The following is a 14,895-nucleotide window of genomic DNA, read 5'->3' as shown; positions in this document are numbered from 1 at the left end:
TGAAAAGAGGTCTTGAAGACTTGTTTACTGTTTCTAGGAATTGACTAATCCCAGGAGGGGCAGTTCCTCCAGGTCAGCAAGGCCTCAGATGTGAAATGTCAGAAAATAGAAAAGCAAGTCATGGTTAATTTAGGTCTTTACTTTTAATCCTTTTTCCCCCCTTTTAGGGGTGTGTGTATGTGTGGGTGTGCACGGGTCCGTGTGCGCATTTATCTAAGTTGTCACTGACAGGGGAGGGTCTTGGGGCACATTCATCTAAAACTTGTGCTAAATTTGCTATCTCTTCCTACCCCCACCTTCATCATTACCAGCTGTGGACCAGAGCCCCTTTGGGATTCTGTGTCCAGCTCCCTCCTGCACCTGCAGTTTCAAACATATGGAGTACATTTGTTAATCCTCAGCAAGTATTGGGCCCCTTTGAAGAGATTGGAAGTAAAGCTTTGAACATAGAAGGTTATGACCTGTCCTGTGAGGTGAACGGGGTGGCCACATGCACCTATGTTCCTTATCTCCTGTGGAGATGTTGAGATTTTTTTTCCCATCTACAGGTGTTCTCCTTAATTTATTTTAGAGACCTGGGTACAAACAGGAGCCCCTAGAAAGCTGCTACTGTTCTGACCAGGGGCTCAACTCATCTAAGTGCACTGAGTAATCTACAGCCTCATAGCACTGGCTCACAAAACTCCATTTTCTGATTCTAGTGCTGATGAGAGGTTTGATGCCACATTTCACACCAACGTCTTGGTGAATTCTTCTGGACATTGCCAGTATCTTCCTCCAGGTAAGACCCATTTTCTTTGTCTTCTTCCAGTTGGAAAATTTAAGCAAGTAAATTAAGCAAATATCAGCCCAGTTGATGGCCCACCTGAGGGTCAACTGGCTCTTACATGCATCCTGCTTCCTCCTCTTCCCTTCTCTCTGTGCTTTCACGGTCCCCTCAAGACTGCCATCTTTCTCTTTTTTTCTTGGAATCCTGGCTCAAGTGGTCTTTGCCAGCATGTGCCGGGGGTTCTTATTTTCTGCCATGTGCTCTGTAAAGTCAGTCCATAATTAAAGCAAGTCTTCCTTGTTGGGGATAATCTCCAACTCTCTTTTCTACCCATAATCCAGATCTCAGGTCCTTTTGTCTCCATTCCAACATGTAAGTCAGATAAACATGCCCTTTCTTCCCTCTTGTGACCCACAAGTCTGATATCCAAACCATTTTTTTCTCCCTTCCAACCAACAAATCAGACAATCAGGTCCCCTCTCCTCCACTTTGGTCCTCCACTTTCCTCGACTTCCTGTCTTGGCAGGTGTTCCAGGTGTTGGGGGAGATGGTGGGAGTGCTGCATGGTGTATTGAGTTCATGCATTCAAGAGCACTCAAGGGTTAGATGTTAGGTTCAGTGCTTTCTAGGGAGCTCATTACTGACTTGTTCCTGAACTAGTTTTTTTTTTTTTTCCTTTTCAGCTTTCTCATGGTGAGACACTTTCTGGGATAGACCTCCACCCCCCATCCCCAAACCCATTATTTCTTGGGATTTCTAAGGCCCTAGGCTGTTCATTGAGTTATCCACAGCTTGGTAAATTCAGATTTTTGGCCTTGAGGCACAATGTGGATTGTTTTAGCATATGAATATTAACCAATCTTGGGTTTAGCTTTTAGAACTTTTTTTTTAACATATTCTTTTCAAGGATTTTCTCCTATACTGTCTGGTTTACTTAACTGCCTACTCAAAAGGAACCTGCAATTATCTCACTACCAGCTTGCACACACTCATACCACCCACACACAACCACACACACATCACATATTCTCACATTACACACACAGACACACACACACACACACACACACACATACATACACCCCTTCAACAGTCTGTCTTATTCATTCCACTGCACACAGCAAAGTCAGCCAGCTTTGCTTTTTGGGTTGTTGTTTACATGCACTTTCTGTCAGCTGATGATAAACATCCTCTAGACAGAATCTGTGTTTGCTCACCTTAGAATCCTTGGCTCCTCAACCATGTGTGGCCCATGTGAATGGATGAGTGACTGAATCTATCAAAGACATACACCTCCCTATAATATTTGTATAGATTGAAGAAATCTAGCTTTTCAGGCTTTCTGTCTTAACACAACTGTTCTTGGGCAATTCCCCCCATTTTTACTACCCTAGCCTTTCCTTCTGACAGTGGGTCCTCTGTAGACCGGCTGTGGAATGCCTTCCAGCACATCTGAGTTCCTTTTCAACCAGCCTGCAAGTTATAGCTTCTGTTATGAGTGCCATTATAAGGGCCATTTTAGAAGATGGTGTCCAGTAGTCTCCAGGGTAGAGGAATATGTTGCTGCAAATTGTTCTTAGGACTGAGTTTATCTTCAGCTACCAGGGCAACACTCTGGACCCTCAAATGCTCTGAATGCAACAGACTCTGTGAGACTCCATCCTATGACCCTTCCTCAGTGGCCCTGGGAGTCTGGTCAGGATGGGACACATTGTGTTGTGACCTGGGACAATGCCTTACACTGGAAGGAAGGGTACAGAACTCCCTGTGCCTTGGGGTCATGTAGGGCTGGTTCTGGGACACTGCTCTGCCCCTGCTTAGTGATGCTTAGTGTTACATGGGTATAAAAGAGTGTTTTGGGTGTGGGTTTTGAAATAGAGACTTGATTATAACGTGACTTTTCCTGCTTCATTTTATGCATTTATTTTTAATAGCTTTATGGAGGTAGAATTTACATATCATACATTTTAAGTACATAATTCAATGATTTTTAGTAAATTTAGAGTTGTGCAACCATTACCACAATCCCATTTTAGAGCATTCCCTTCCCTCCACAAAGATGCCTTTTGCCTATTTGCAGTTAATTCCCACTCCCACAGCCAGCCCCAGGCAACTACAGATCTGTTTTCTGTGTCTTTCTTGGATTTTTTCGTAGAAATGGAATTGTATAGTTATAGAATGTTTTAACTTGCAAATAGTCTGGGTTTGGGGGAATCCACACTACTAATGGAAGGGGAGTGTCAGTTAAGACTTCCAGATTCCTATAAACATTTGAAATAATGCTGCAAATCATGTTTAGAGGACCTTGAGGGGGCAAATAATTTATTATCTGTTCACAACTTGGCTGTGAGGTGAAGTCTGGGTTTTCAAGGCACTTTGAGTCCCTGCCTCCCTATGGTCTTTATTTAACTTGATAGTTGACATTTACAAAGTACCTGCCTTTCTCCACCAGCAGTGGGACACTTAAGCCAATCATGCCTTCTAGTGTTGCTCAATCTTCTCTGAGCAGGGAAGAGAACAGGGCATAAAAATAAAAACTAGAATGATTTCATCTTCATGACCTTCTGGGAAATTCACTTTCAACTTAACAGAGCCTGAACTTCCTCTTTCAGTGGAAACCCTTCCTTGTATTCTCTTGGGCTTACACCTGTCAGGTTTTGTTGTATTTTTATTTTTATTTTAATTGTAGATGGACACAATATCTTTACTTATTTATTTTTATGTAGCACTGAAATCGAACCCAGTGCTTCACATAAGCTAGGCAAGTGCTCTACCAATGAGCCATAACCCCAGCCTGTTGTTCTATTCTTGATCTAGAATCCCCCACATTTATTTCTAGATAACCACATATTTTCCCAATTGGTTAGCTAAATAAAATGCCTTCCCAGACCAAACATACCCACACAGAAATACATGCCCCCATACTTTAGATTCTTGAGCATTTTTATTAATTCCTTTCAGGGTTTTTTTTATAATGTTCTTTATTTTTCTCCTACTATTGAGTCTGATGCACAGAGCAAACACAAGTTTATAAAACTAATTTCTTTGCACAAAAAGCCCTGAGAAGTCTTCTTCAACAGAAGCTGTCATGGTTTTTGAATTTCAGAAGACAGTGAAGCTTTAGGTGAGCTGCTTGTCTAGAGGTTTGCAAGATAGATTGATAGATCAATAGATTGATCAATTGATAGATAGATAAAATATATACAATTTTTTTCTGGGTAGGTTTAGAAGCAGTTTGAAGGTGCAACATGGTCTAGAGGGACTGCTGTGTATTTTGAATCCATCTCAGTTGTCTTCCACTTCAGCCTTCTGGTTGTTTTCATCACTAACACAGGCATATTCAAGAGCTCCTGCTATATTGATGTGCGCTGGTTCCCCTTTGATGTGCAGCATTGCAAACTGAAGTTTGGATCCTGGTCTTATGGAGGGTGGTCCTTGGACCTGCAGATGCAGGAGGCAGATATCAGTGGCTATATCCCCAACGGAGAATGGGATCTCGTGGGTAAGCCCAGCAAAGACACAAGACTTGCAGCCTGGGGAAAAAAAACTGCTTTCTTCCTGTTGAAGTTTAAAAGTTAGGGATTTTCCACTGACCTTTCCAGTGTGAGCATTTTTTGAACTCTGCAGCATTCTTCATCATTTACTGAGAGCTATAGGATGAGAAACCAACAACAATGAGTGAATCTAACACTTTCAGGAGGAATTTGCAGCTTGGTGAGGACATGTTTAAACAAGTCAGTGCTGGTGACATCTTCAAGTCCACGCCATTGCTAAAATATGATTGCACAGCAACTTTCAATCAACAGTGTGAATGTCATAAATGAGGTTCAGATAAAGTAAAAACAGTTTTATTCAGGAGCAAAACACATTTACAAATATTGGGAAATGGGTTTGGCTACACACTGAACAAGTCTGCTTAGGGATAGTTGAGCTTGGGGTTTATAACAAGAAGTGGGTATAAAAGCTTAGCATTTGGGGAAAAAGATCAACAAGATTGAGGCAACTCTAGTAGTTGGAAATGGATGCAAATCAGGGTGATCATAAATTTCATAGTCCATTGGATTGTCCAGCTCAGGAGGCAAACTGGTCATTGTAGCATTCCTCACATCTTGCAAGGAATTGTTAGATTCTGAAAAAATTGTTCCTTCTGTAAGACTCAGTTCTCAACATGAAATTTATCTTGCAATCTACCCTGTCAGCAAATCTCTAAGACTTAGAAAAACATTTTTTTTACTACTCTGCAGTCATTTTCACTTTTATTTTATCAACAGCCATTTAAAATGGAAAAGCAATGTAGTTAAGATTCACTTAACACTGAATATGCATTCTGAAATGCTTTGTTGCATGATTTTGTCATTATGCAAGCATCATACACTGTACATACACAAACTGAGACAGCTATAGTTCAGTAGGTGATATAAAACTGAAGCACATTTTTTATCAATTTCTTTTTTTTTTAAAGAGAGAGTGAAAGGAGAGAGAGAGAGAATTTTTTAATATTTATTTTTAGTTCTCGGCGGACACAACATCTTTGTTGGTATGTGGTGCTGAGGATCGAACCTGGGCCGCACGCATGCCAGGCGAGCGCGCTACCGCTTGAGCCACATCTCCAGCCCTCAATTTCTTTTTTATTTGTTTGCTTTTTGGTGCTGGGGAATCAAACCCAGTGCCTCATGAAAGCCAAATGGGTACTCTACCACTGAGCCACAACCCCAGATTCACTTGTTTCATCTTTGACAGAAGCATCATTATGTGGCTCATGACTATAATTACTTTTATAATGATAAAAATTGAAAGTGCATCATTTATTCTTATGTACTTTTATGTACTTATAATCCTTCAAAAGAATATTTACCCATTTGCTTAAGTATCACTGAGATATCTTAAAACAATTTTATAACAAACTAGCAAGGGTTTGTTCAAACATCAGTTACCAGGATTTTTAGTACTTAGCAAACTCCAGGGCTATGCTCGTGTGTGGTATATACATGGAAACAAACACAGTAATTATGTTTTCAAATGATAGTTCCTTTTCTCCTCCTCCCCATGCAGGAATTCCAGGCAAAAGGAGTGAGAAGTTTTATGAGTGCTGCAAAGAGCCATACCCAGATGTCACCTACACGGTAACCATGTGCCGCAGGACACTCTACTATGGCCTTAATCTGCTCATCCCCTGTGTACTCATCTCAGCTCTGGCCCTGCTAGTGTTCTTGCTCCCTGCAGACTCTGGGGAGAAAATCTCCCTTGGTAAGTGCCCATATCTTTGGCAAGAGTCTGAGACTGGAGGCCCTTCCTTTAGGTCAGCTCTGGAGGGTTTACTGTGGATGGTACAGGGATGTATTTTGGGGTCCCAAGGGCCTGCCTGACTTATTCTTCATGAACCTCTTAGACCAAAGCAGCTCCAGAGTATCATAGGCTCCTGATTTGTGCTCCAAACTGGATGGATGTACCCTCCTGAGAATAACACAGGATCCTGGAATCCTCTGATCCTACAAAGAGTATGGATTCACCCATGGAGGACCAGCTAGTTTGATTATGCCTGGAAGTGCCTGTGCTTTTTCTCCATGGTGGCAATAAGTCAGCCTTCATTGTGGACAGGGAAGAGTTTAGCTCGGTTTCAGCTTGCATTTGTCTATTGTATGCAGCATGATTCCTTACAGTTGCTTCCATATGAAGATAAGTAAAGTAAAACTTTGAATGGTGAAATGACTTTTTAAATATCTCAAAGAATTTCTCAGTGTCTCAGTTCATCAATCACAAACATTTCACCTTCTGAGTACAAGGTTCAGAACATTACATAACTTTTCTAAGATCACACAGCTAGTAAATGGCAGAGTCAAAACCTGAAACTAGGCCTTCTGACTGCAAGGTTTCTTTTCCCACTGTGTGGAGGTACCTCTCAATAATATTGCGGTAAAGAAACTGACAGATAATTGTTCTGTGTTGATTCCTCCAAATTTCTGATTCCAAAACTTGTCTTTGTCAGAGATCCTTTTGGGACTTTGACAGGTGATAGAGACTTTCTTCCAGAAAAACATTTAAATGCCCATATGTAAGAAACCATCTGTCCCAAAGCCTTTCCCCAGCAACTCCTTAATTCTTTGAAACTCAGGTTAGATGACCCAATTACTGGTAGAGGGAATTTAGAACTTGTTGCCTGTTTTGTCTGAGGATCTTCTGTGTGTTTGTTTTAGGGATCACAGTTTTACTGTCTCTAACTGTCTTCATGCTGCTTGTAGCAGAGATTATGCCTGCAACATCTGATTCAGTGCCATTGATAGGTAAGTCAAGAGTCAGGCTCCTTTCTAGAACTACAGATTTAGAGAGTCCCTAGCATTTCCCAGTAGATGCAAAGAGTAGAAATGTGTCCTTCATGCCCTGAAGAGCTGTATTGCTCCCTCACCTATTGCCTCTGTTCACTTGGGCCCAAATAGTGGGAAGAGGATATTCAACTTTGTGGTTAGGCTTTAAGTTACTGAAATGGCTAGGAGTGGTGGTGTGCCACTGTGGTGCTAGTACTCAGGAGGCTGAGGCAAGAGGATCACTTGAACCCAAGAGTTCAAAACCAACCAGGGCAACATAGTGAGACTCCCATCTCAAAGAAAAAAAACATGCAAAATTGCCTATTATACCATAATTCTCCCACTTATTCTTGCTTTGAGGTCAAAGATTTTATCATTAGAGATTCATTATTTTGGTTGAGACCTTGTTTGTCTACAAATGTTTTGTTACAAAGGGAGAAACATACAATTTACCTCTTAGTCATTGTTTCCAGGAATAACTCAGGGTTTCCATATAATAAGTATTTGGGGGAAATATATGTTTTGTCCAAGACAGGTATGAGGCATGACCTTCTGCTCGGGGAGGAATGACAGGTGCTTTGCACCTTCCTGTATGGAAATAAATGGAACCATACAAAAGGATACCCAGTCTAGTGGTTAGAATTTGATACTCTCACTACTGCAGCTGGGGTTCTATTCCTTGTCAGGGAAGCAAATCCTCCAATTCAGTTGTGAGGCTGCAAAGCAGCATTCTGCCAGCACCTATGAGGTTTATTATGGGAGGTACCACTCCTATACAGTGATGGGAAGTCAGGTCTTTGGGTTCTAGGCTGCCTGCTTCCCACCAGGGGTGTGGGCAGTGGGCTATAGGCCTGGCCCAGACAGCCAGTCACTGACAGTAAGAGAGCGAGGTCTGCACACTCCTCCTGTGACTTTCAGTGCTCCTGGGGCCTCAGATCTCACCCTGTGTCTGTTCTCTTCACAGCCCAGTACTTTGCCAGCACCATGATCATTGTGGGCCTCTCTGTTGTGGTGACAGTGATTGTGCTGCAATATCACCACCATGACCCTGATGGGGGCAAGATGCCTAAGTGGGTACGTTCCTCTCACTCCCATGGAGTCAGAGCCCCTCCCTAAAGCAGAGTCTTCATATGGTTTATCTGTTTTAAAAACCAGCCCCCAAAGTAGCACTCCAAAACAAACGGGTCTGTTTTTCATATGACTTCTCCTCTCTGACTTCAACCTCTTTTCAGATAGTGTAGTTATGGTGAGTGTGCCTCTTAGTATCCATCCTATGACAGTGTTTTAACCTGACATCCCAGAGCATGGCTCACATAACTGGCTGCCTGTGTATTTTGCTAACAGAGTGTTTCTAAAAACTATTCTTTTGCATGGCCAAATTGGAGAATTTTGCAACAGTAGAAAGCAACTGATGACACAGACACTTAGCAACTCGGTGAGGGCTTCACAACAGAATGAGCTATACAAAAACATAGCTACCCTTCCGTATCTGCAGAAAATTGATTTCAGGATTGCCTGTAGATACCAAAAATCTTTTAGATTTTGTTTAGAGAATAATGGAAAAACAAGTCTGTACATGTTTAGTACAGATGCAGTTATTTTCTTAAATGTTGGTCAAATCCATGGATATGGAACCTGCAGATATAAAGGGCCCAAGTGTACATACACTTAATATACATAGAAACATAATCTAATGGAAACCCTATAATGTAAAGGTAGATAGGTTACTAGTAGAGAAAGGAAAGGGGATGGGAAAAAATGGAATAACTTGATTAGAACTGAGCCAGGGCCAGGAGTTTCCCCATGTCACCAGAACAAAACCTGAGTTTTCACCTCCCATGCTCATGTGGACCCTGCAGACCTTCTTGGTCTTCCTGTCCAGAGTGTTTAGTCTAGGATGGAAAAATCTCTTCTATCCCCAAAGGAACCTGTCTTTAGAGACCCATTAGTTTGTATTTAAGCCCAGAAGAGAGTCTAGGAATCACCACCATGCTAAACGTAGCATAAAGTATGAGATGCATTTATATACTCTCCAGGAACAGAAAGTTTCTGGGCTTTCTAAGAACATTCAATGTGCAGTAGTTCATAGTTACCTACAAGTTAACTAAGGGAAGATCAATTTTTTAAAATATTGGGCTTGCAAATTTATTGTTTCCCCCTCAAGTTCCTTTTCATGTACACTCTTCTCATATACTTAGTAAAAACTCACCTGTAACTTATAGTGCCAGCAGCAGTGTCACTCAACCTAAAATGATGATGCCTCCTGCATAGGTCACATTGCTACCATATGTGAGACTTGTTTTGAGAAGTACCTACCCCCTTTAAAAAATGGGATTCATTTGCACGTATGCAACTACATTCTCATCTGACTTTCTCATATATTTGACACACTTGGAAAAGATGCCAGGACAGATATGAGATTAGGCTTCTAGTTTATTTTTTGTCTGTCTGTCTGTCCTTCTTTCTGTTTGAAGCAGATGATACATTTAGATACATTTACCTGTTTCAAAAGTGTACATCATATTAACACTATACCTAAGAAAATTGAGCTCCTATTCCCACCCTTCACCCTGCTCCCACCACCAATACTGAAACATTCAAATGAATTTCTTCTTTTTTCCTTTTAGTGTTTGTTTATGAAAATATGAACACTTATTTCTTATTAGTTATTCAACTGATATGGAGATAAGGGAATGAAACACAGATGCAAAACCATTTTTAATGACCTGATAGCACTCTGCTCTTGTGAAAAATCTTAATTAAAAGCATATGCTAATTTTTCACCTCTTAGCATAAGAGCTTGTTAGAACCAATTGGCTACAAATGAAATATAAAGTGTATAAATTTCATTTTTATATAGCATACTACATTTTTCTTTTCTTCCATGTGTTTTTAAAACATAAACAGCCTCCAAGGGACTCTTACAATGATCTGTTGCTCTGAAGAAGATACTGCTGAGTGCAGTGGCATTATGTGACATTTGCACAGTCAGAAACAAAACTATAACCTAACAGAAGAGGTCACGAGCACAGTTTGATAAGTGCCAAGAGGATAATTTCATCTTTGGAGATGCTTTGGCCTTGAAAGCTAATAATTCAGGCCATGGAATTAAAAATAGACTTGGCAATGTGGATCATATTAGCTGGATTTGTGCCTCAGGGTATGTGCAGATTCAGTCATGGCTGGAAAAGTGCCTGACCCTGCTTGGCTCTCATGTGCACAGTTGCATCTGGGTATAGTTGCAATCACTATCGGACACCTTCCCTCAAGGTCTGGTGAAGACTTTGTGGTATTTCCAAGAAGGAGTTGGGCTAAGTCACTGGAACTCTGAAAGAGCATGTAGTCTCTGACTGATGAAGCTACAGAGGTCTAGGTACATTACCTGGTATAACCACTTGCTTATTGTATGACCTTGAGCCAATTAATTAGCGTCTTGGAGCTTCATTTTATCTGTGTGTAAAATGAGAGAATTAAGCTCACTTCCTAGAGCTCTTAATGGCCCAAGTGAGATGACATGTCTCTTGAGGGCCAAATTCACCCTAGATGTTTTCACAGAGGTTTATGTTTTCCTCCTCCGCACAGATGGTGAAAAACACTCCAGGGTCAGGAGACCCAGCCTTCCTAGGATATAGAGTGCCACCTACTGTGGAAAGCACACTGTGAAATGAAGGCCTATCTTTGAAGCTATAGTGAAAATTATTTTAGTGTTTCTTCTTCTTCTTCTTCTTCCTTCTTCCTTCTTCCTTCTTCTTCTCATTCCCTGCCCCCAGATCTTGTTTGCTTCAGTCACCTTTGATAAGATACCATAAAAATGAATGTCAGGAAAGACTTCCCTGCAGATATGAGCTTCACAACTTACCATCTCTATCTACATGGAGATAGATCTGCTAGGTTGCTGATGAAATTTTCCCATACTCAAAAAATGAAATAGGTATCTGGATGATTTTAGGAAAAGAGCTCCCTTTTTATATACTTATCTAGGGAAACTTACAAAAATTATATAGTTATCTAGAGATGCCTTCAAAAATGCTTCCTTTTTTTTCTTATTTTGGGACATTAGCTGTCTCCCCTCTTTCCAAGAGAGTTAAAAATAATATAAACTCACATGGTAATTTTTCACAAACTTCTTCAGGCACATTGGTACCAAATGTGTATAATATACTTGAGCCAGAGTTTGGCAAACTGAGACCCAGCTGGTCAGATTTAGCCCACAAACTTTTTAAAATACAGTGTTATTAGAAAATTGTTATACTCATCTGTTTACATCCTTTCTATGTTTGTTACTTCGTAAGCTGAGTAGTTGCAACAGAGATCTGTGGCCTGCAGATCTAAAAATGTACCATCTGTCTCTTTATAGAAAGTTTGCCAACTCTGCTTTCAACTTTCAATATAAGTACTTTCCCAGACATCCTTTTATTTGGTGTTCACTGTAGCCTAAGGGATCCTAAGATGAGGGGCTCTATGACTTCCTTGGTCCACAGCACATTGGTGTCTCAGGAATTTTTCCACAGAGCTCCTAGACCTGAGGAAATATTCCCCAACAGTGTCTTTATTACATAGGTTGAAACAATTTAGCTTTTATGTCTTAACATCATGAGACCACCTGTAGGGTACATTCAGCACATCCTCTTGAGTCTTGGGATTAGATTGGAAACCACTGTCTTCATTTTTTTGTTTCACATTGGAACTTAATTTTTTTTTTCAGGGCAACTTGGAAAACCAGTGTTGCAAAGATATAATGTCATCACGAGATGTGACCATCTAATGTTGAAAGCCTGAACTATTTCAAATCAGTGGTCCTTGTGTTCAAGGGCTGTCCTTAAATGTTAAAATCTCCCAGTGCCTCTGTGATTTACAGTGGTCTTCCAGGGTGCCTTACACACAGTATGGGAGATAGAGGATTAGACCTGAAGGTCCTTGGTTACAGATGTGTGAAGATCAGAGAGGGAAAGTGACTTTTGTTGTTTACCTATCCCAGAGGTATTCTTACCAAGCCAGGCCTCCTCTGACAAGGCTGTCTTCTTAAAGAATGCAGCATGTGTGCCCACCCCAGGGAAAAAAATCAGCTCATAACCAGGGTGATAAACCTGTTATAGCTTTTATTCTCACTTCATGTTTGACTAACAGTTGTTAGGCTTTGGCACCGCCTGCCCATATAGAATCACTGGGGAGGTGATGAAACGTGTTAGCCCCAGGATCAACAAAGTCAGGCCTGTTATGTAGGATCACAGTGCTGTCAGGATCAGTTAAAATCCACTTCTTGGCCTCTCTTAACATTCTCTTGTCCCCCCAGACCAGAGTCATTCTTCTTAACTGGTGTGCATGGTTCCTGCGCATGAAGAGGCCCGGGGAAGACAAGGTCCGCCCAGCTTGCCAGCACAAGCAGCGACGCTGCAGCCTGGCCAGTGTGGAGTTGAGTGCGAGTGCAGGGCCTCCTACCAGCAACGGGAACCTTCTGTATATCGGCTTCCGAGGCCTGGAGGGCATGCACTGCGCCCCGACCCCTGACTCTGGGGTTGTGTGTGGCCGCATGGCTTGTTTTCCTACACATGATGAGCACCTTCTGCATGGTGGACAGCCCTCAGAGGGGGACCCAGACCTGGCCAAGATCCTGGAGGAGGTCCGCTACATTGCCAACCGCTTCCGCTGCCAGGATGAGAGTGAGGCTGTCTGTAGTGAGTGGAAGTTTGCAGCCTGCGTGGTGGACCGCCTGTGCCTCATGGCCTTCTCAGTCTTCACCATCATCTGCACCATTGGCATCCTCATGTCAGCTCCAAACTTCGTGGAGGCTGTGTCCAAAGACTTTGCATAACATCACCCAGTTCTATACACGTAGGAAATGCACAGATAGGCAAAGTGGTTGTTGGTGAGAATTCTGTGGTAAACTCACAGCAGCATTAAATGTGACAACTCTGATGTATCCTTTGTGGCTGTCAATCCTGATGGTTACAGGTTTCCTTGTTACCTTCAGTAATAGGATCTTAGTATTTTTCTGTTTGATATCTTATGCATACCATTGGCACATCACTATGTTCAGCAGGGCCACTGTACAGTCATTTTGCCCATTTGTTCTCTTTCTGGAGAGCCATTTAGAGAGATCTCTGTGGCTCCAGACTTCCAGGGCAGGCCTGTACAGTTGGTTTTGCATGCTTGCATGTCATTTGCCATAAGGCCCACATAAAAATTCAATGTGTGCTTTTGCCTGTGTACAAACCTAGATTAAAACTAATGATAATAAACCACTCACTAAATCCATTCTAATAATTGACTTGTGAAAGAAAAAAAAACTAAAACCTATCTGCTGGCTTTTCTGTAGTTCAACTATATATTTTTTCTCTACCGATGAGAGTCGGTAGAGAGAAACAGTTGTATGCTGTTTATAGAAGAGAGTGAGACAGACACTGTTTGTGTGTGTATGTGTGTGTTTCTTGTAAACTATGTTTATACCAGCTGACTAATTTTTACAAACCTATTCTTTTGAGAAAAATCAGAGGGACTCAAGTTTGTGTCAATTCCAATATAGGACCAGACCCAGTCAAGTGTGCATGAGAGGCTGTGTCCCCTGTAGATCCTAGATGACTCCCAAGATTCACGTGCTACCCCTCGACACTGTTCTGTTCTGCAAAATTCAAAGGACAAATAGCATTCTGTGAGAAATACCAGCTCGAAGGAATAACTGAAGCTATGTTACACACTTTAATGTGCTTTTTTAAAAATAAGAATGTCTTAGATGCTTCATACTTGTTGGAGATGATTCGTTTTAGAAGAATGTCCATCCAAATGCACACCGTAAAATGAGCATATTACTTGGCTTTTTCTCCATGTGACAGGGCCAGGAGGCAGGGACTGGGACCTCTCTGGGCCCATGTGTAGTAAGAACTGGGGAGGGGATGGTGGCTTTCCGAGATGCCCATCAGTAGCAGTCAACATGGAGGAGCTGTCAGAACATCAGAGGCTGCACAGCAATAAGCCCTGGTTTCTGACTTTTGGGGTTCTGCCTCCTTATAGCTTGTTCACCCCAGTTTCAACACAGAAAGTTGGCTCAGGGTTAATGGGTGATTCACTGGAGATGTGTTCTAAAGACAAGAACAATTTCAATTTTTTAACCTAAGAGGGGACACCATATCCCACTGAGATTAGCAGGTAGTAATCACTATTGCCTCTTCTTGGTTGTTATTGTTTTTAATGAGATCAGAAGGTAATTCACCAAGAAAAACCTCTGTGGTTCTATTGTGTCATTCAGTAACTGCTCAAAGCTCAAAACTGTGCTTCTGAGCTCCTAGAAATCTTTAATCTGCATCTAACCACTGAGTGGGGCACATCATGAAAGATTAGATTTTCAGATCAAAAGAAATTGCCATCCATTTCACTAATTTCTGAGTAATGCCTATAAATTCACTTGTTTAGAGAAAATGAAGGTTTGTGTGTATTATGTGTGCATGGGTGCGTGCATATGTGCAAGTGCCTGTGTGTGCAACTTGAGAAGAGAACTTGTTTACAACAAGAAGGTTGATAAACCACGAGACTCTAGTAAAATGCTATTTGGAGCAGAGTCATCCACCCATTCTACATGGTGTGGACAAATGACGCACAATGTTGTTTTTGTTTTTCCTATTGAGGTGTCTTTAGAAACAAATAGAAGTGTTTGATTTAAAGAGAGAGCTTCGTTTCTTATTGTTACATGAGATTAATCTCTACCATATATTTTTTTGCTTTAAAAAAGAGAACATTTTTCATTTTGTATTTTATACAGAAAAACATAAAAAGCAAATAAAAGTTTTCATTTTGACCACCCAAATAACTATTCTGTCATTGATAATAATA

General features: G+C 41.3%; 1 protein-coding gene across 5 annotated transcripts in view; it reads left to right on the top strand.

Annotated features, from left to right (window-relative positions):
* The window catches only part of LOC144374916 (neuronal acetylcholine receptor subunit alpha-7-like), a 103,571-nt gene extending 89,087 nt beyond the window's left edge, over positions 1-14,484 (top strand). For all 5 annotated transcript variants that reach the window (XM_078037652.1, XM_078037656.1, XM_078037653.1 and 2 more), the window contains 6 exons: positions 702-781; positions 4,104-4,271; positions 5,822-6,016; positions 6,964-7,050; positions 8,036-8,145; positions 12,365-14,484. In XM_078037652.1, the coding sequence (XP_077893778.1) occupies positions 702-781; positions 4,104-4,271; positions 5,822-6,016; positions 6,964-7,050; positions 8,036-8,145; positions 12,365-12,883 (1,159 nt within the window). In that variant the 3' untranslated portion in view covers positions 12,884-14,484. The remainder of the gene's footprint in view (positions 1-701; positions 782-4,103; positions 4,272-5,821; positions 6,017-6,963; positions 7,051-8,035; positions 8,146-12,364) is intronic.
* The last annotated feature ends 411 nt before the right edge of the window (positions 14,485-14,895 follow it).

This window comes from Ictidomys tridecemlineatus, unplaced genomic scaffold (assembly GCF_052094955.1).
Source record: "Ictidomys tridecemlineatus isolate mIctTri1 unplaced genomic scaffold, mIctTri1.hap1 Scaffold_95, whole genome shotgun sequence".
In the NCBI taxonomy this organism is placed as follows: Eukaryota; Metazoa; Chordata; class Mammalia; order Rodentia; family Sciuridae; genus Ictidomys; species Ictidomys tridecemlineatus.
Note: the sequence above shows the minus strand (reverse complement) of the source record. Positions and strands in the feature narration are given on the sequence as shown.